General features: G+C 31.1%; 2 protein-coding genes and 1 long non-coding RNA gene across 6 annotated transcripts in view; 2 read left to right on the forward strand and 1 right to left on the reverse strand.

Annotated features, from left to right (window-relative positions):
* LOC126759843 (probable G-protein coupled receptor B0563.6) overlaps positions 1-3,009 on the forward strand; it is a 93,851-nt gene extending 90,842 nt beyond the window's left edge. For all 4 annotated transcript variants that reach the window (XM_050475001.1, XM_050475003.1, XM_050475004.1 and 1 more), the window contains exon 11: positions 1,757-3,009. In XM_050475001.1, coding sequence (XP_050330958.1) covers positions 1,757-1,873 — 117 coding nt within the window. In that variant the 3' untranslated portion in view covers positions 1,874-3,009. The remainder of the gene's footprint in view (positions 1-1,756) is intronic.
* Positions 3,010-8,492: 5,483 nt separating this feature from the next.
* Positions 8,493-20,758, forward strand: part of LOC126759875 (uncharacterized) — a 565,378-nt gene continuing 553,112 nt past the window's right edge. Inside the window, exon 1 of the long non-coding RNA XR_007667102.1 lies at positions 8,493-9,070. This is a non-coding gene — a long non-coding RNA (uncharacterized LOC126759875). The remainder of the gene's footprint in view (positions 9,071-20,758) is intronic.
* Positions 13,512-15,979, reverse strand: LOC126759860 (myb-like protein Q). Its single transcript, XM_050475025.1, has 2 exons — positions 15,584-15,979; positions 13,512-14,463 (listed from the first exon to the last, which is right to left on the reverse strand). The coding sequence occupies exons 1-2, from the start codon at positions 15,836-15,838 to the stop codon at positions 13,849-13,851; spliced, it is 870 nt and encodes a 289-aa protein (XP_050330982.1). The 5' UTR covers positions 15,839-15,979; the 3' UTR covers positions 13,512-13,848.

Below are 20,758 nucleotides of genomic sequence, written 5' to 3' on the forward strand. Positions count from 1 at the left end.
CTTTTAAAGATAACCCCTTGAACTTTTCGTAAATTTTTTTGGAACAATGGGAAAATAATATGCTACTCAATGGGTTATTATATCCTGAATAGTGCTTGTTATTTTGCCACGAAATTTGTAACAGCAAGGAGGAAACATCCGAGATCCTTTAAATTATATCTATAGAGATCAGCGTAATGTCGATTTAGCATCCGAAGAATTTTTTCAGAACGCATTACAATTCGCGTATACCTTTGAAGCCCTAATGCCCCATATATACTTTCAATGGGATTACAATCTGGACTATAGTACATACGAACCAGTACAATGTATTGGTTTCTTTGTCAAAGTATAGATCTTTAATACATATGTACATGCGATTATATATGTATTATGCAGTGACAGTACGAAAGGTGCTTTAAATTCCGTCAAATATTTGGTCAAGCATATCTTTCAATATGCACAATGTCTTGTTGCCATCCGTAGAGGGCGAAACCTAAACGATATAGGCTAATTCAGAATAGCAAAAGGTTTTTTCGAGGAACTTATCACGCATAACGATGGTCGTGGTACTGCTCGATTTTGGCTAAACTTAGTAAGATACACTTTTTCATATTCCTATGTAACAGTATGAAATTGAACGAAATCGGACTACAACCACGCCTACTTCCCATATAACACAATTTTAAATTCCATCCGAATTTTTGGACCCTAGTACCTGTAGTTGACTTTTGATCGAAAATATTGGTCAATGTGCGAAACATATAATTGAAAATCAGGGAAACCATTCTCTGACAATGGTATGTCTGTCTGTCAAAAATGGGTTAAATTGAACCAATTCTTAGGCCCCATATACTTAATATAAAGATTTTCAAACTTCGGGGTGACTTTATACTTTTTACCGCACATATCGGCCAATATGTCAGTTATCCCAATGAAAATAAGAGAGCGTGTTTTATTCATAACAGATTATCTTTGCGTCTAAAATAGATACATTTCAGCGGAAACCTGACCTAGCTCCTATTTAACTAACATCAGGATTTTCGAACATCCGGGTGGCTTTACTCTATGATGGGTTTTACACCCTTAAGTATTTCCCTGACTTTGATTCTTGCAAGTTGCAAGAGTATAAAATGTTCGGTGGCACCCGAATTTAGCCCTTACTTACATGTTTATTATCCATTATTATTTGAGTTGCAAATTATCATTACTTTCACGTGTAATTAAAAACAGTTGCAAAATTTTGTAAAAATTTATTATTTTTATACCCAAAGCGACTTGTATCTAATCAAACGTCTATTTACGTTCTGACTTTTCACATTTATAAAGGCGTCACTAAGACGAAACAACAAGACCGAGTGCACCGTTTAGACTATAACTGTGTTCACTTACTGCTTAGCTGTAGGTACTACACTTTTGTTAAAAAAAAAAATATATATTTCAAAAATTTTAAGTGCGTTTTATTCAATGTCTGTGGCAGTAGTTGCCATACAAACTGAACGATTAGAATCAAGCCCTTGTATGGAAAGCAGTTTTACTTGACAAGAAATCTTAACGAGATTTGGCACAGGTTATTATACTAGGCAACGGTAGAAATTGTTCAGATCGGACAACTATATAATGTCATACAAATTGAACGATCGGAATCAAGTTTTTGAACGGAAAACATTTTCGCACATTTGTTTCAGTGCAACCGAATTCAATATTTTTTCTTTAAATAATTTAACCACATAAGGAATAAACTATAAATTATTAATGCCATTATTTCTCCTTACAGATTTCAAATGCACGAGCAACACCGTTAATGCATTTCAACAAAATAGCATTACGTAATCACCATATAACGACGACATCGGGGGTGTGTACCGGCATGGGACGATCAAGTAGCATTTGATTTGTTATGTGCATAGCATCGTAACAAAAAAGTTATAAAAAAATTATAATTATATGCATATATGTACATGGTAACTCAACGATCGAATGTAATTATGATAATTCCTATTGAAGTTGAAACATAAGAAAATAATTTAGAATGTAGAACTACATTTTGGAAAAGTAAATATTATAAATATATATTATATATTTAAATAAAGATAAATAATATATTTATTAAATTTCTTATAGATGAGTAAATTATTGTTGAATAGTGATGTTGCGTATTGTTTAAAAATGTACAGTACTTAATTAATACTGATGTTACTAGCTTAAAAATTATATTAATTAAATTATATTAAATTTTTTGTTAATATTTGAACGCGCAGCGTAAATTAGATGTTATATAGTACATAGGAATGTAATTAATAATTACTAATTATCACATCAACTTTTTCTTATCATAATCTGTGTTCATATTATGTGAAAAATGATATATATTTGAATATAAAAGTTAATGAAGAAACGCTTAGCATTTAGAAATATTTAAATAACTAGGAAATATATTAATAAGAGACATATAATATATAATTATTATGATAAACATGCTACTGATTTTTTGTTGATAATAAATTCATGTAAATATGAAATATAATTGTTACTTTAGTAATTAATGAAGTTAAAGTAGTATATTGTATATTTGAAAAATAAAATTGCTCATTTGCGAAAACAGGCATATATGGGAAGCAAATAACTAAAAAAGGTCAAATTCAAGATAATGTGCTGCTTCATATATTTGAAAAAAATATAATAATAATAATAAAATAATAATGATGTTGGATTTACAAATATTATTTTTTATAGTGGTATAGTAGTACTAAAATAATTTTTAAAATGTTCCAGTAAAATATTTCAAAAAAAAAAACAATTTAATGACATTTCATTTTTTGAAAAGTATCTGGGACTTAAAATTTCAAAAACAGAAAAACCATAATTACTTAGAAACTACGGCTTTGAAATTAATTTATGTTCTTTTCTTCTATTATTTTAAAAACAGAAAAAAATCTTAAAACAACAATATGTTTTTTATTAATTGACCCAATATGAATTGAGTCTCAATATATTGTTATGTACATACTATATTCCTGATAATTATATGGCTTAACTCAAATTTTTTTATTTTAATAATTTTTCCATTTGTTATGTCAAATGGACAACAATGTTTGTTGTTGTCAAACTGCGAACTATATGTATATTATAAATGTACATACATACATAGCTAATACTTAAATTTAAGAGTATCAGTTAAAAAATTTATCTAAAATGTGCCACAAAAAATATATATACAAATGTATAAAATTCAAATAAAGATAAAATATTTAAAATTTCGTCAGGCGTTCTTTCTTTCAATTTGAGTATATATTTTAAGGGCGTGGCTAAGTCATCATTTACTTTTATGGTTATTAATTTTTATTTATTATTAATTCAGAATGTATAAATAAAGCTCAATCACTCAATTTAATTAATAATTTGGCAATGAAAAATATTTCAAAATGAAAATCATAGATGAATAAAAGTGACAGTGACCAATAACCAGGTTTGCGAATTTTTTAATACCAAAATTTCAAAATTGAAAAACGAATTTTTAACCCTTACATCGGAATCAAGAAATAGAACTTAATTTTTTTTCTAAGATTTGTTTTTTTTTTTTAATCCGGTGTTTGGTATTTAAGAATTATTTTTAATTGTTAATTCGCATTGCGGAATTAATTTTTTTTATTATATAATACAGTATTTGGGTTTACAAAACAAATAATAATACTTCAAACGTTAATTCAATCTATTCAATATATGTGCATATATTTACCTCAAAGAAAAAATCAGCTTTAAATAATACTAATGCATACTATGTAATACATGTATGTATGTATGTATATCTGGGGGAAAATTAGCTTATGGCTAGGACTGCAAAAAATACATTAAACAGACATTTGAATTATTATTTAATAAAATGTTTTTATTTATTATGTAATCCCAAAATGCCAAATACCGGATTAAAAAATTAAAATACTATTTAATTCCAAAAATCGGATTATTAATTAAATATGAAAATTGTAATCCTAAATAGAGTAAATACGTAATCTTAAAATCTCTTATTAAAAATCGTACCCCTGTTTATGTTGGTTATAAAATTTTCAAAATATCGAATTTGGTTACAATTTAATCATAATCCGTTCAAGAAACACTTTGGTCAACTGTACATGTACATATAATTCAAAATATATACATATGTATGTACTATATATTTTTCATATACAGTTGAACTCCCTAACTCGAATCCCCATAATATACCAGAACAATTTCGAGTTCGGGAATTTGACTTCTACTGCCAATTCAAGAGATCGAATTATGGAAGTTCAACTGAATTATCTTTATTTATCAATTTTTTTATTTTAATTATTTTTCCATTTGTTTATTTTAATAAAATTTAGTAAAATTTAAATATGATTTAGTCTATTTCAAATTATTGGCATAAAAGATGGTGTGAAACTACGCTAACCTTTCATGGGTGAGCCAGCCTTTGGAGACAATCTTATCTACGCACCAGCGTTGACTTTTCATTGACCAATTACTATAGTACACAGCTAATGCAAAGAATACTTAATGGTTTCTACCCATACTACTTATAAACCATAATTGAGTTTACAAAGCTTAAGCTTACCTTATCATAGCAAACAACCGCATTAGTTAATGGCCTCAGCGCCATCTAATGCAACTTTAAGTGCGATATAATTCAATAGAATTTAGTTTTAACCGACCGATTTACCGATTTAATTTGTTGTTAATTTTTATTAGCACTTTTAATTTTCAGAAAACACTTGCACATTATTTAAACATGAACACTTCACTTTCTTTGGCCCTTCTTTATATGATAGCCTCTTCATAATATGAGCCAATATTTCACTCATTCAACTAAAAGCACTGCCTTCGCGGCCATTTTGAATGCACTTGTGGCTTCACTTTTCTGCAGCACATACACTTTGCGTTATCTCGGCATATTTTGCATTTTGAGCAAAATCTTTTATTTATTACACTTAACACTTATCACACACAACACTATAAACACTAAAACACTATTTTAATTAAATTAGATCACTTTATCACAATTACAATTAAATTATTCACTTTGATTACATTTTCACAACCGCACGCTTGAACTTGAACTCGAATACTGAACGTTCGTGCACTCACTGGAAGGGTCCTTTTGGAAGATTTTGGAAGTTGCACAGTGGCGTCTGCACGGATGTGCTCTCTTTGTCGTTAACAAATTTCTTAATTTCCGTCTAAACCGGAAAATAAAAAATCGAAAGTTATCGAAAAGTTACAAAAAAAAATTTTAAACCTTTTTACAAAATTTGAATGAAAGTTATTATAAACAAGAGTTTTGGTATTTAATGAAAGAAATACGGAATCATAATATATAAAAATTAATAACATATTATTAATATTAAAAATTATCATCCATAAATACCAAAAAAATTTATATATTAATACAAAAGTCCGCATCATTACCTATGACATGTGTTGCAAATATTGTATTGAAAATGTAATTTAAAATCGGTATAGCCGGATATCTCCCATAAATGACAAATTTCATGAACACATCGTTTTCATTAATATTTTCATACAAAGACCTTTCCTATAGCCGGACATGAACATGTTCCATTGACCAGGCACAGACACTATTTTGGTAATATTTCATTAAAATTATCTGTGATAAAAGACAAGATTTCATGAAATGTGCAAAGAAAACTGTATAAAATTTATAATTCCCGTTTTTATTTTAAATCTTATTAATATGTGAAGTTCTGGGACGAATTCCTTTAAGAACAATACGCAAAATGATCACATCAAACAAATTGACTTGAGCGGCCACGGTCTGGTTTGCGGAGGTTTAACGGAAACTAAGGGAATAATTGTCATTCGCTCACTCCTGGCTGACATTTACTCGCATTTATTTATTCAGTAGTAATATAATTCTGAGTTACAGCTTCTGACTCTAAGAATACATTTCAAACACACGATTTTGCCATACTCGCATATGTGGACAATTCCTGTAGCCGGACTAAAACACGTCGAGGTGATAGTTCGATTATAAGGAATTTCACTAAATATAAATGATCAGGGTACGCTCAGTGTCCGTCCGTCTGTCTGTATATACGTGAATCGTTTTCTCCGCAAGGGTAACTTGTTTGAAACTCCGATATCGGGCTACTGCAGAAAAATAAAGCAGTCATACAAACAACTAAAATCAAGATCTTTCAAGGAAAACGCTTTTATTTGGCAAGAAGCCTTCATAAATTATGTTTTTAACTTTCCATTCTGATTTTGCAATTAACAAATAAAATTTTAAATTTTTGAACCGAAATATTGTAGATCAAAATTTAATTTCATAACAATTAGAATTAAAAATTGGAAATCGAGTACTTAATTCAAAATTTTTTAGTGAAAAAATTCGCAACCCCGACTAGGAAAAATCTGAAATAAATCAGTTATCGATCTTTGTCGAGTTTTACGGTTTAATTGAAAACTGCACTGTAAAAATCTTCAAGGACGTGACTGTTCAACTTCCAATTGCCAAAACCTTCCGAGCATATCAAACGAACATCAAATCGGCAATTGCCAGAGTCAATTCAATTCAATACCGCAGCAAAGGCAATAGCTTTTAGTTGAGTACTTCTTTGAAATGTGAGGAGCGTAAAGTGAGGGAAAAATAAATTAAATCAATATACATAAATAGTAATAAATTAATTTGGCATAAGAATTCCATCAACAAAATGGAAATGCAACTATGTGAAGCAAATGAGTGCATTCAGCGCAAAGCTAAAAGTTATCATAGATGGCGCTAAAAAGTGTTTAATCTTCTAATCACTTGGGTATGGGTAAAGCTCACTTATGAAAATCATCAATTGTATTGTATAATATCAGCAACTATTTTCAGCAATGATTTAATTAGCAGCATCATCTAACGCAACTTTCTTCATTAGTTAATTTGTTTTCTCCTTGATTGGTTTTATTTCCATTTCTCTTCGTATTTTTAACTTTCTCACTGTTTTAACATGTGTCTTACATTGTGTCGGCTAATTTAAGATTAAATAATAAAATTTTTACTAAGAGTACTTTTGTTTTCAATGTATGTGTCGGCAGCTATTTGGAAGTTTGGATATGGGAAATTGCATAGTGGCATCCGCACGGATGTTCTTTTAATGTCGTTAAAGCTTTTTTCGTGCATACCGGAAAATATTAAATTGTCGATAATTTTTAAACACTTTTTGACGACATATGTTAAAATTATTAATTTAAAAGTATGTATTAAGGTTTTTGGAGAACTTCATAAAATTTCATATTCGGCTGATGGCAGTAATAAATGAATTTAACATATGTCCATACAAATCGTTGAAAAAAATATTAACTGCTATTTTACAATTGATGTTTGTTGCATGTGAGCTTTACCCAAACCCAAGTGTCTAGAAGATTAAACAAATGTGCAGCTTTTTAGCGCCACCTATCACAACTTTTAGCTTTGCGGTGAATTCACTCATTTTCTTCACATACATAGTTGCATTTCCATTTTCGTAATGGAATTCTTTCCAAAATTAAAATAAACGTACGCATTTATTTATTACTATTTATGTACATTGGTTTAATTTATTTCTCACTCACTTTACGTTGCTCATATTTCAAAGAAGCACTCAACTGAAAGCTATTGCCTTTGCAGCGATATTGCATAGAGTTGAGTCGTGCAATTGCCGATCTGATATTCGTTTGATGTGCACGGAAGGTTTTGGCGATTGGAAGTTGAACAGTCATGTCCCTGAAGAGTTTTACTTGTTGATAACTGCTTTATTTCAGATTATAGCTAGTCGGGAGTGCGCATATTTAAAAAAAAAAAATTTGAATTAAATATACGATTTTCCAATTTTCAATTCCAATAGTTATGAAATTAAATTTTGAACCAAAATATTTCGGTTTAAAAAATTTAAATTTTCATTTTAAATTGCAAAATAAATGCGAGCCAATGCCAACCAGAAGTTGTTTGTATTCGGTCATTGGAACGTTTTCATGTCTGGCTATAGGAAAGGATTTTGTATGCAAATATTAAAATTTGTTCGGTTATGGGAGGTGTCCGGGTACACGGACTACGTACATTTTATAAGGTTTTCGACGCTTTCTCTTGGGTGTTACAAACTTTGTGGCAAAATGATAGTAGTTAACACTTGTTCATTGTATAAAAATGATGTAGATATATGTACATATGTATGTATGTTATTTCAATTATTTTTTAACGCATTATTTGCAACCCAGATCATATATAATGAATTGGATTTTTATATTTAAATTAATATTTTTTTTAGTATCTATGGATGATAATTTTTAATATTAATAATATGTTCCTAAGTTTTACATGATTAAGTATTATCTTAATTAAAAACCAAAATTCTTGTTTATAATAACTTTCATTCAAATTTTGTAAAAAAGTTTAAAATATTTTTTGTAATTTTTCGATAACTTTCGATTTTTTATTTTCCGGTTTAGACGGAAATTAAGAAAATTGTTAACGACAAAAAGAGCACATCCGTGCAGACGCCACTGTGCAACTTCCAAAACCTTCCAAAAGGACCCTTCCAGTGAATGCACGAACCTTCAGTATTCGATGTAAAGTTCAAGCGTGCGGTTGTGAAAATGTAATCAAAGTGAATATTTAATTTGTAATTGTGATAAAGTGATTTAATTTAATTAATATAGTGTTTTAGTGTTTATAGTGTTGTGTGTGATAAGTGTTAAGTGTAATAAATAAAAGATTTTGCTCAAAATGCAAAATATGCCGAGGTAACGCAAAGTGTATGTGCTGCAGAAAAGTGAAGCCACAAGTGCATTCAAAATGGCCGCGAAGGCAGTGCTTTTAGTTGAATGAGTGAAATATTGGCTCATATTATGTAGAGGCTATCATATAAAGAAGAGCCAAAGAAAGTGAAGAGTTCATGTTTAAATAATGTGCAAGTGTTTTCTGAAAATTAAAAGTGCTAATAGAAATTAACAACAAATTAAATCGGTAAATCGGTCGGTTCAAACTAAATTCTATTGAATTATATCGCACTTAAAGTTGCATTAGATGGCGCTGGGATCATTAACTAATGCGGTTGTTTGCTATGATAAGGTAAGCTTAAGCTTTGAAAACTCAATTATGGTTTATAAGTAGTATGGACAGAAACCATTAAGTTTTCATTGCATTAACTGGTGTGAGCATGTACAAATTGGTTAATGAAAAGTCAACGCATGTCTTGGCTAATATAAAATTTAAAATATATACAAACGTATGAATGGTTAGCGTTGTTTCACACCATCCATTATACCAATAATTTTAAATGAAATAAATCATTGTTAAATTTAACCAAATTTTAATTAAAGTAACCAAATGGAGAAAAATTAATATAGATAGTACAGTCGAGCTTCCATAACTCGAACTTCTATAACTCGCACTCTTGAAATGGAAATAGAAGTTAAATTTCATACAAATTTGCTTCCATAACTCGAAGTTTCTCTAAACCGAAGTTGTTTTTGTCTATTATGGGGACTCGAGTTAGGGAAGTTCAACTGTATACGAAAAATATATATGTATGTATAGTTAAACAAAGTTTTTCCTGAGTGAATTATGGTTAAATTGTAACTAAATTCGACACTTTGAAAATTGTATAATCACAATAAACAGGATTGCGAATTTTAATTATGTAGAGAATTTAAGATTATGTACATATTTACGATACTTATAGTATGACTACAATTTTCATATTTAATTATTAATCCAATTTTTCGAATTAAATAGTATATTAATTTTTCAATCCGGTATTTGGCATATTGGGATTACATAATAAATAAAAATATTTTATTAAATAGTAATTCAAATATCTGTTTAATGTATTTTTTGTAATCTTAGCCATAAGCTAATTTTCCTTCAGATACATATATACATATATATATTATAATGCAATAAATATTTGTATCATAATTAATTAATTGTATCATTAACCTAATTTCCCTTTTGTCGAAAATATACGTATTGAATTGATTTAATTAACATTTGAAGTATTATTTTTTATTTTGTTATCTCAAATACCGTATTAAAAAGTAAAAAAATTAATCCAACTAAGCTAAAAATATTTTTTTAATACAAACTACCGGATTGAAAAATTAAAAAAAAAATCTTGAAATAAAAATTGAAATTTTATTTCTTAATTCCGATTTTAGGATTAAAAATTCGTTTTCCAATTTTGAAATTTTTGTATTAAAAATTTCGCAACCCTGGTTATGTGTAACTGTCTACAAGATTTAACACTTTTATTATCCTATGATTATCAATTTGGAATATTTTCATTGCCAAATTATTAATTAAATTGCTTGATTGAACTTTACTTACACATTCTGAATTATTAATTAATAAAAATTATTAACAATATAAGTTAATGACGACTTAGCCATACCCTTAAAATATAATTAACGTCTGACGAAATTTTAAATACTTTATCTTTATTTGAATTTTATACATTTGTATAAATATTTTTTGTGGCACATTTTAGATAAAGTTTTTAACTGATACTCTTAGATTTAAGTATTAGCTATGTATGTATGTACATTCGTAATATATACAAGTAGTACGCAGTTTGGCTATGTAAGTCATTTAATTATCAGGAATATAGTATATATGTACATAATAATATATTGAAACTTAATTCATGCTATGTCAATTTATAAAAGATATTGTTGTTTCAAGATTTTTTTATAATAAAAGGAAAGAACAAAATTAAATTTCAAGCCGCAGTTTCTAAGTAATTTTGGTTTTTGTGTTTTTGAAATTTTAAGTACCAGATTACTTTAAAAAAATTAAAGGTCATTCAAATTATTATTTTTTTATTTTTGAAAAAAACTTAACTATTGTAAAAAGTGATATGTGCAAATCCAACAGTGTCATTTATTTTTATTTTTTTTAAATAAATGAAGCAGCACCTATTTTGAATATGACCTTTTTCTGTTATTTTCTTCCTAAATATGTCTGTTTTCGCAAATGAGCAATTTTAGTTTTCCAATATGCAATATACGTCTTTAACTTGGATTGATGTATTGGAAACTTCATACAATTTCATATTTGGCTAAGTATCCATTATTATTAAATAATTATTCTCTAGTTTCATGTAACTTTAGATTAAACTTTCCGATATTCAATTAACCGCCACAATTTGTTCTATCGGTAACATTTTGAGAAAACGAAATAAGAAGTTTTTGACACATATTCTTTTATATATACATATTTTTAACTCAATTGGGGGATCTCGTATTTCATTCTTACCAAAACTTATCGGGAAAACGTTTACTAATTTACTTGAATAAAAAATAGTCTCTATGACTTCTTTTGCAAGAACGAAATCAATGAACCCAATTTTCGAGTACTTTTTACACTAAATTAAGTCATATGTCATGAATAGTAAGTTCAATATTTACTTCAAAAGCTTGAAGAGAGTCTGGGTTGTTGCTAAAGACCAATGACTTCAAATAACCCCACAATACTGTCAATTTAGGTGGTTGTTCATGAATAATTTATGGATTTTCTTCGCACCACGCAGACGCAAGTGATCCACATCGGGGAAGATGATTTTCTTAAAAAATCCTTGTAACTTTCAACAATTTTATACGCATGCAAACCCAAATAATTTTTTTAAATCCTCCAGGTTGTGATTAGGGTTAGTCCCTATTCATGAGAACGTCTTAGAATTGACAAATTGCGATCATCAGTAACATTTGCCTGAACGGCAGCAATATTTTCATTACATATCTGTTTATGATGAAATTATAAACATTACTGAATGCAATGAAAACAAGAAAAAACGTTAACTTCGGCTGCACCGAAGTTAATATACCCTCCACAGATTACATTGGTGCCTTAGAAAATAATTTATACCAAATTTCGTAAATATATCTTGTCAAATGTGAAAGTTTTCCATACAAGAACTTGATTCCGATCGTTTAGTTTGTATGGTAGCTATATGCTATAGTTAACCGATCTGACCAATTTCTTCGGAGATTACATTGTTGCCTTAGAAAATAATCCATACCAAATTTGGTGAAGATACATTGTCAAATGTGAAAGTTTTCCATACAAGAACTTGATTCCGATCGTTCAGTTTGTATGGTAGCTATATGCTATAGTTAACCGATCTGACCAATTTCTTCGGAGATTACATTGTTGCCTTAGAAAATAATATATACCAAATTTGGTGAAGATACATTGTCAAATGTGAAAGTTTTCCATACAAGAACTTGATTCCGATCGTTCAGTTTATATGGCAGCTATATGCTATAGTGGTCCGATATCGGCCGTTCCGACAAATGAGCAGCTTCTTGAAGAGGAAATGACGTTTGCAAAATTCAAAAGGATATCTTAAAAACTGAGGGACTAGTTCGTATATATACAGACATACGGATGGACAGACGGACAGACAGACAGACGGACATGGCTAAATCGACTCAGCTCAACATATTGATCATTTATATACATACTTTATAGGGTCTCCGACGCTTCCTTAATTCAGATCTCTATCCCAAAAACTTAGGAACTAGACCCTGATTATATATAGTATACATATATCTTTAAAAATAAATGAACTTAATAATACAAAACTGTAAGGGGCACCTTCCTGTTATAATTAAGTACTCATACTTTGGAGATTTTTTAGAAGTGTCTACGAACCTATTTTTTAGAATACCAAGCCTTTTTCTACTCACTCTAACATCCATATATATGTATGTACATAATTAAGGGGTTACATGGGTTTCCTGGTGTAAAAAACAGCCTTTTTTCACTAATTTTTTTCTGTTATGAAAAATTAAATATTTTATTAGAATTTTCTATTGTTACAAATATACACTACTAACAAAGAAATCCTGAAATTTTTGGAAAAAAATATTTCAAACTCGGCCATTGCGTCGTCATTTCCGGTGACACCACGGAAAAACGATGCGCCCGCGTTGGCAGGAAAACTCCTAACAGGATCATCTTAAGTGAAAAAATAAATGTTGTAGATAAAATCTTTACTTAGAACTTGGACTAAGGATAAAAAGGAAAATTGGATTTTTGGCTAACATTTTTACATAAAATACATTATTAAATTTCAGTGAAAATTTCGCGATTTTTTTTGTAAATAGTTGTAATGGGAAAAAATATCCTTCGTCCAAGTCTTTAAGAAATTGAATCTCAAAGATCTGTGTACAATTTCATGACGATTGGTTGTGTAGTTTTCGAGAAATTTTGCCAACCGACTTCAGTTTCGAGAAAAACGCGTTTAAAGACGGCCTACTAGCCTCTCACAAGTTCTCAAGGCTGTATCTCCAAAACTATTACTCAGATCAACTTGAAAATTTAGGATAATATTCTGGAGATATTGTAGAACTTCATAAGATAATAAAAAAATTGATTTTTCGAAGCCCATAAAGCCATGTTTTCAGATAGGAGTTGCTTATAAAAATTTCATTATTTTAGCAGTTAAAATGAATATGCATTCATTTCCATATGTATTTTTTTTTTTCAAATTAAAAAATTAACGCTTGAGTTTGTTGTATAAGTAAAGTCTTTGGTATTTTATTCAATAAACATTGATAATATCATAATCAATATACATTTGTAATACATAATATTGGAAGCAGTTAGTTAACACACACTTAAAGCTGAATTTTTAGTATAAACTTAAACCTAAGCGTATAAAATAAGCATATGTAGTATACCTACATATGTACCGTATATTTAGTCTTTGGATAAGATCTCCTGCCCTAACCCCACTTTCATACTTATATTTCCTATTAAAGCAGTTACCGTCTGTTTCGAAATGCAAAACTCTATTTTAACGAAACGAAAAATACTGTTGACACACACACACACACGAATGTGTCTCACCAAGGACGCCAAACATCCGCTAATCGTTGAAGCTCCACTTGCTCTTGCAGCTGTGCGTCGTTGTAGCCGTTTTCAAGCTGTTGTTGTTGTTGGTGCTGATGATGCTGCTGTGTTGCGAGCGGATATTGTGCATTCTGTCGCTGACCACCACTCAGCACTTGTCGCAAACGCTTACGTTCAAAAATTTGCTGTCGTATTTTTAATAGAATATCACGTTTATCCTGTTGGTGTTGATGGTATTGTTGTTGCTGGTGCAAGTTTTGTGTGCTTTCATGTGTTTTTTCGCAGACATCAGGTAGTTGGCTATAGTTGAGAAAATTTGTACTACTGGAGGTCGAAAATTTATCCGTTAACACAGAGTGTTTAATGTGTTTTTCCGTCGTTTTTATTTTGCTTCGCCTTATGGTACGTGGACTCGTTTGGTGGGCGGTGGATATGTGTAATTTGGTTTTTGACGATTTTAATTTGTTTTCAAAATTCTCTAAATGGTTGTGTAAATTATCGGCATCATTGTCGCAAAGCATTTGCTCTTCCTCGGCATCCACCGCTGCTTCTTGCAGGAAGTTTTCATAAAATCGGCGGGCGTTCATTTGTTGGCTCTGTTGGAGTTGCTGAAAAATAGAATTAAAAGAGAATTACGAGAGATTATTGGAAATATCTTTTTTTTTTTAATAATTATGCCGGGGAGATAAATATTAATTTTTATAGCAAAAGAGACATCAATTTTGCGATAAAATTGTGGTTTACTATTTATATGTAATTTAATAATAATTATGCTCTGATCAAGGTATATTAAGTTTGCCACGTTCACTGTAAAATACGATACTATAAATTATATATTTATATAAAATATATACATATATAAATGATCTGCCTGATGAGCTGAGTCGATTCAGCCATGTTCGTCTCTCTGTATATACGTCAATTAGTCCCTCATTTTTTGATTTGTTGATCTGAAATTTCGCACACGTCCTTTTCTCTCCAAGAAGCTGCTCATTTGTTGGAACCGCATATATCGGACAACGATATATCGCTTGCCATACAAACTGATCGATCAATATCAACTTCTTCCAAGGAAACTTCTTTATTTAACAAGATATCGTGACGAAATTTGGCACCAATTATTATCTAAGGCATTGCTACAATTTCCGAAGAGATTATTGAAATCAGAAAACTATAGCATATACCTGTCATACAAACTGACCGTTCAAAATTTAGCTTCGTTATGAAATACTTTTTTATTCGACAAGGCAGCGGACCGAATTTGACATCAAGTATGATCTGTGACTGTGCTATAAATTCCGAAGATTTTGTTTAGATCGGACGTCTATAGCATATAGCTGCCATGCAAACTGGCTCAACAAAATCAAGATAAATATATTTTTTCACCCCTTCGTGCTATAAGAAACGCAATTATTAAGGCTATTGTAGGCGAAGTTAACGTTATTTCATCTTTTTAAATAACTACAAACTAACTTTTTGTTGTTAGTTCGAATTTTTACAACCAAATTTAAACACTTTATACACTTCATTATTTCCAAATCTTCTCACTTAAATTTTTCGCCATTAATAAGAAATTTGTTTCTTGTTTTCATGAATTTGATTTGTTTATTGTTAAATTTTCCACTTTTGGCCATATTTGTTTATCTCTAGTTCATTGCGAAAGGTTTTCAAACACACACATTTTACAAAAAACACGATTTTCCGCCAATTTCGTGGCAATTTTCTCACCTTAGCCCTGGACTTTTCGGCCAAAAATAAGCACAATTTCATTATGTGATCAGCAGTGAATTGTTGTTGATTTTCCGGCAATGTTGTTGTTGTTGCATTCACTTGCGCTGTGCTCGCTTCTATGGACAAAGTAGCTGCTTCTTGTTGTGCTATTGTCTCTACGGCTTTGGCATCGACAGGCAAGCCACCCGCCTTCGCATTGGTCACATTCGTTTTGATATCTCTGTATTTCAATGCTTTATACGTTAAACCCATTTGTTTGATTTTTTTCGGTTTTTTTTCTAGCCTATATGCACAAGTGCACTTGTAACGGTAAATAAATTGTTTCGAGCGGCCGCACTTTCAATCCTTCCGTACACTACAAAATCTGCGCGTTGAATGTCGAGATTTTCAAACGACTCACTATCCTTATACCCACACCAAGTGCTCTTTTACTGCTACACTAGCTCAATCAAATACAAAAATACACCCTTACATACTTACACACGTATGTATATTGGAAAACGAAAAAACATAAACATTTCCCGCCCAAAAATATATTTGAACAAACAAACAGCAACAGTCAGAATTTTCCCAGCGTTGCTTCAACATTGCTCCGACTGCTCTTTTCAATACGTTCGTACACCACGCAGCACTCCACCGCCACCACTATGTAGTATGCTCTCTTTTCAGTTGCTGCCTAAAGCAGCATACGTTTGTATGTATAACGCGCTATGGCTGCAATGTTTGCTGTCCGTTGCACTTCAAAAACTTTTCACTTTCTTAGTATTTTCTTTTCTACCCATTTAGGCTTATTTTCGGTTTTATTTTGAGATATTTTCTCATTTTAACGCCACATTTTTAATAATTCCATACATTATAGCGACCGAAAGCCACATTTTGAAAGGCAACATTGAGACGAAAAAAGAATTGAGTTATAAAAATAAAAACATATGCACTTTGAATACAGCGAAACAATGCCACTGAAACACATGTTCCGCGTCTACGTCTGTGATGACTAAAAATATATCACAACAAACACACGCGTGCAGCACATGCATCATAAATAGGTACTATGTGCCCTGTAGGGAACCGGAACCAGTTATCATGTAGAGAAAATTATCATCTCTGACTTGAGCTTTTATCATTTCTGTATTAATAAATATTTGATTTTGTAATGTGAATAACTATTTTTTAGACATGTAAACGCAAAATTTACATTTTATTTTGTTGCTTCTGGGAATTGTCAAAATTTTAGGATTACCGATTGGCGAAGCTATGGACGATTATTATTCCAAAATCAGCAGAATGATGCGCAATACCTTTAAGCTTATACTTCAATTAATATTTCTTTCATTTCTTCTGTACGCAGAAGTTGTAAAGAAAACGCAAAATATTTAATTATATGTTAATATCTATTTTGTGGCCTTCAAAATAATTCCCACCAGATGTAATATACTTATGTCAACGATTTTTCCAGTCCTTGAAACACCTTTCATAAACATTTTTTGGGATGGCTTTCAGCTCTTTTAGCGAATTTGTTTTATCTCTTCGATCAACTGAAAACGAGTTTCACGGAGCGGCAATTTCAGTTTGGCGAACAAAAAAATCACACGGAGCCCAGTCTGGTGAATACGGTGTTTGATCGGTGTTAGTCATTGCATTTGTGACTTTAAATCGTGGCTTGATGCAATGGTGCACAATCATCGTTTTCAACGGATATTCTTACGCTAACGCCTCAATACGGCCAAATAGCAATCCTTATTGAACGTTTGTCACTACGGAACAAATTCATGACGTACCAAATTACGAATATCGAAAAAAATGAGCATCATCTTGATTTTTGAGCAGCTTTGGATAGTTTTGGTTTTGGTTACGGCTCGTTTTTTCCCCTCCATTCTGATGATTGTTGACTTGTTTGCATGCCAAACTCATAAACCCACGTCTGATCGGATTATAATGCTATCCATGAATGTGAAATTCGAATTCGTACGATCAAGTATGTCCAGAGACCTGTTTACGGTACTCTTTTATCGGGACTAGTAGAGCAAGAACGCGTTTCATACCCAAAATATTCACCAAATTCATTCGCACGGACTCGCGAGAGATGTCGTGCTTTCCTGCCATTTTTCTAATACTTGTTTGGCGATTTCGAAGCACCATATCTTTCACTTTTTTTAATATTTTCATCAGTTGAAGAGGTCGAAGGTCGTCCATAACGAGGAATATCTTCAACGATCTCTCGACCATCTTTAAAGGCTTTGTACCGCTCGAGGCTTGTGTTTTTGATAAAACTGTATAACCGTAAGTCTTTTCCAATATTCGCAAAGGCTGACTTTACACAGATCACATTGACAAACTTTATATCGATTTAGTCGAAAATTTCACATACCACTGTGACCCAGCTGGCAAACTATAAAAATAATTCTCAGTGCTTCTGGTTGAGTATTTCTCAGGAAGCAAAATTGTTGTAGTTACGAACGGCTGAGCACAGAGATTTACGTTTGATAAACATTTAGAGACATTTATCTGTAATTGATAAAGTATCGACCAAGAACTTCAATTCAATAATGCAAAAATTTTGAATTCTGCATCATCGTTGTATATAAATATAAAATTTCGGCTAATTACTTCCACATCATTATATTTTTATTTATAGGAATACAATTTCTATGTACTTTCTGACCATCTCAAAATTTCCTAGTGGCACAATGAAATATTAATTAATAATATATTAAGCAGTTAACAGCATGTTCTTAACAGCAGCACTGCTCCATAAAATTATGATCTGTTAGCGGAATATAGATAACAACGACTTTAGTACTGAGATTTATGACAATGATCTAGTGGACTTCGTTTAGCCCTAGGCCTTTTCGGTCGTTTATAAGTCTTCAATACGAGATTTTATGATTTGTAAACAATATGTCTTTAACAAATGATTGCTTCCCGTTGCCTCCAAATTAAGGGATTATATCCACTTGCAAGTCAGAAAAAACGATTTTTTTGCCGAGGCATTTAATATATGTATGTAATAATGTAATAGATACTTGTACATTTATAAAATTTAATGAATTTTAATAATTGCTGATTCATTTTGAAAAAACTCTAGAATGTCGCGATGCCATAGTCGATTGCGTATCACTGTGAAAGAACTGTTCTGTCTAAAATTATTTCAAACCAAATAAAACAAATAAATGTACTATTATTATAGATAACTTCAGGTATTTATGGGGGACTAGTCAAAATTTTGATTTTTAATACAATGGCGACTTTTAAAAAAAATATCGTTTTTTGTAAAAAAAAAATTTATTATAGGCTAACGTAAACATCGAAAATATGATACAAAAATCTTATTCCATTGAACATTACCTTATAAATATGTATATGTTAGAAGGTGATGTAAAAATTTCAAGTCGAGTGATCCAGCCGTTTTAGAGAATTTTTTCTCACTTAAACCATCACGTACTTAAAAATATATATATGTATATATCAAAGGTACATATTTGAATAATGTCTCCTGAAATTTTGATATAAATGTCGAAAACTCAGCCTCAGTTCCCTGGGTTTTTAAGGAAATTTTTTTTATTTCTTTTGAGGAGATATCTTTCGCTTGAGGTATTGAACGGACAACGGTGCAAGCTCCGAAGAAATTGTTCAGATCGTGTCACTACGGCAAATAACCATCAACCGGTAACCGATTAAGGAGTTGCATGGGTTTCCTCGGGTAAAAGGCAGCCTTTTTTCAAATTTTTTTCTCATATAAAAAATTTAATATTTAATTCGAATTTTTTATTGTTAAAAATTTTATTGTTATTAACAAAGAAATCCTGAAATTGTTGGAAAAAAATATTTTAAATTCGGCCATTGCGACGCCATTACCGATGACCGAAAAGATGCAGCCCCGTTGGCGAGATAACTCCTTTACAAAATCATCTAAAGTGAAAAAAGACATGAAGGTTGAATTTTTGGTAGACATTTTTACAAAAAAAGTTAAAATTTCAGTGAAAATTTCTCGACGTTTTTTTTCAAATAGTTGTAATCGAAAAAAAAATCCTTCAACCCAGTCTTTAAGAACTGTATTTCAGAGGCCTGTGTAAAATTTCATGAAGATCGGTTAAATAGTTCTCAAAAAATCTTGCCAACCGATTTCAAAAACATAGTTTCGAGAAAAACGCGTTTAAAGACGGCGCAATTAGCTTAGCTAGCCTCGAGCGCACAAGTTCTCAATGCTGTATCTCCGAAACTATTACTCGGATCAACTTTAGGACAATATTCTAGAGGATTTTTTGAAACCCCTATACCCATGCAACCCCTTAAAATCAAGTTCCTCTTTCCTTCCTTGTTTTTCCTTTCTTTGACGAATTATCGAGTTTTGTTATGGTTTTGATTGACTTGCTTCGACTGTAAAGAGCCAATTTGAGAATAGTCTTTTAGAGCTTCAGAACGTGCTATAACTGTTGAAGATTGTCGTGAAATAAAAAAAATATTTGTCGTCGAGGATATCGAAAATACAGATACCTACAAGCAAAAAAGATTTTCAAAACTAACTTAGTTTCAAAAGCACACTCTAAAACTTTGCAATTTCATACAGCTAATTTAAGCTTAATAATGCTTTGTGTGAACTTTCGGGATTTTCTAAAGCATAACTGTGTATCAGGTTCAAGAGGGTTGCTTTTAAAACATTTTACCATTTGGGTGTGGATGACTACAGATTTGCATTGCAGAAACGTGTAACTGACATTTCGTTTATTCCCAGCACTGCGTGCATGGCTGCGCGACCTTTGGCTCTGGCTACGCCATAAGCGCTGCCTGCTCTTTCACTTGTCACACGAACCGCTGAGCATATGGCCATAAAGATATGTAGATATGTATATTAATGTACGCACACAGTGAATGCCACTAATGTGCCGCCCAGCAATGCCATACACGCATGCATACATACATATGTACATGTATGAGTGATGCGCTGTGTCTTGATGATGGCGCTAAAAATAGCCGCCGGGAAGACACTTTGCGCGCTTGTCGCATCACAATATATTTTATTTTATTTATTTCCTCCCCGCTCCGCGTTCCGCACTCATTTCATAATGTTCTAATAATGATTCTACTGCACTTTTCGGCCACACATGTGTGTATTCCCCACGAACTGATTGCGTGTGTGTGTGAGTTGTTGGTATTTCGCTTTTTTCTTTAATT

This window comes from Bactrocera neohumeralis, chromosome 5, assembly GCF_024586455.1.
Source record: "Bactrocera neohumeralis isolate Rockhampton chromosome 5, APGP_CSIRO_Bneo_wtdbg2-racon-allhic-juicebox.fasta_v2, whole genome shotgun sequence".
In the NCBI taxonomy this organism is placed as follows: Eukaryota; Metazoa; Arthropoda; class Insecta; order Diptera; family Tephritidae; genus Bactrocera; species Bactrocera neohumeralis.

Bases quoted from the DNA above. Each gene is read 5' to 3' on its own strand.
- LOC126759860 (XM_050475025.1), bottom strand. From the start codon at position 15,838: ATGGGTTTAACGTATAAAGCATTGAAATACAGAGATATCAAAACGAAT. The intron at 14,464-15,583 runs GTGAGAAAATTG...TCTATTTTTCAG, and splicing joins CCGAAAAGTCCAGGGCTAAG to CAACTCCAACAGAGCCAACA.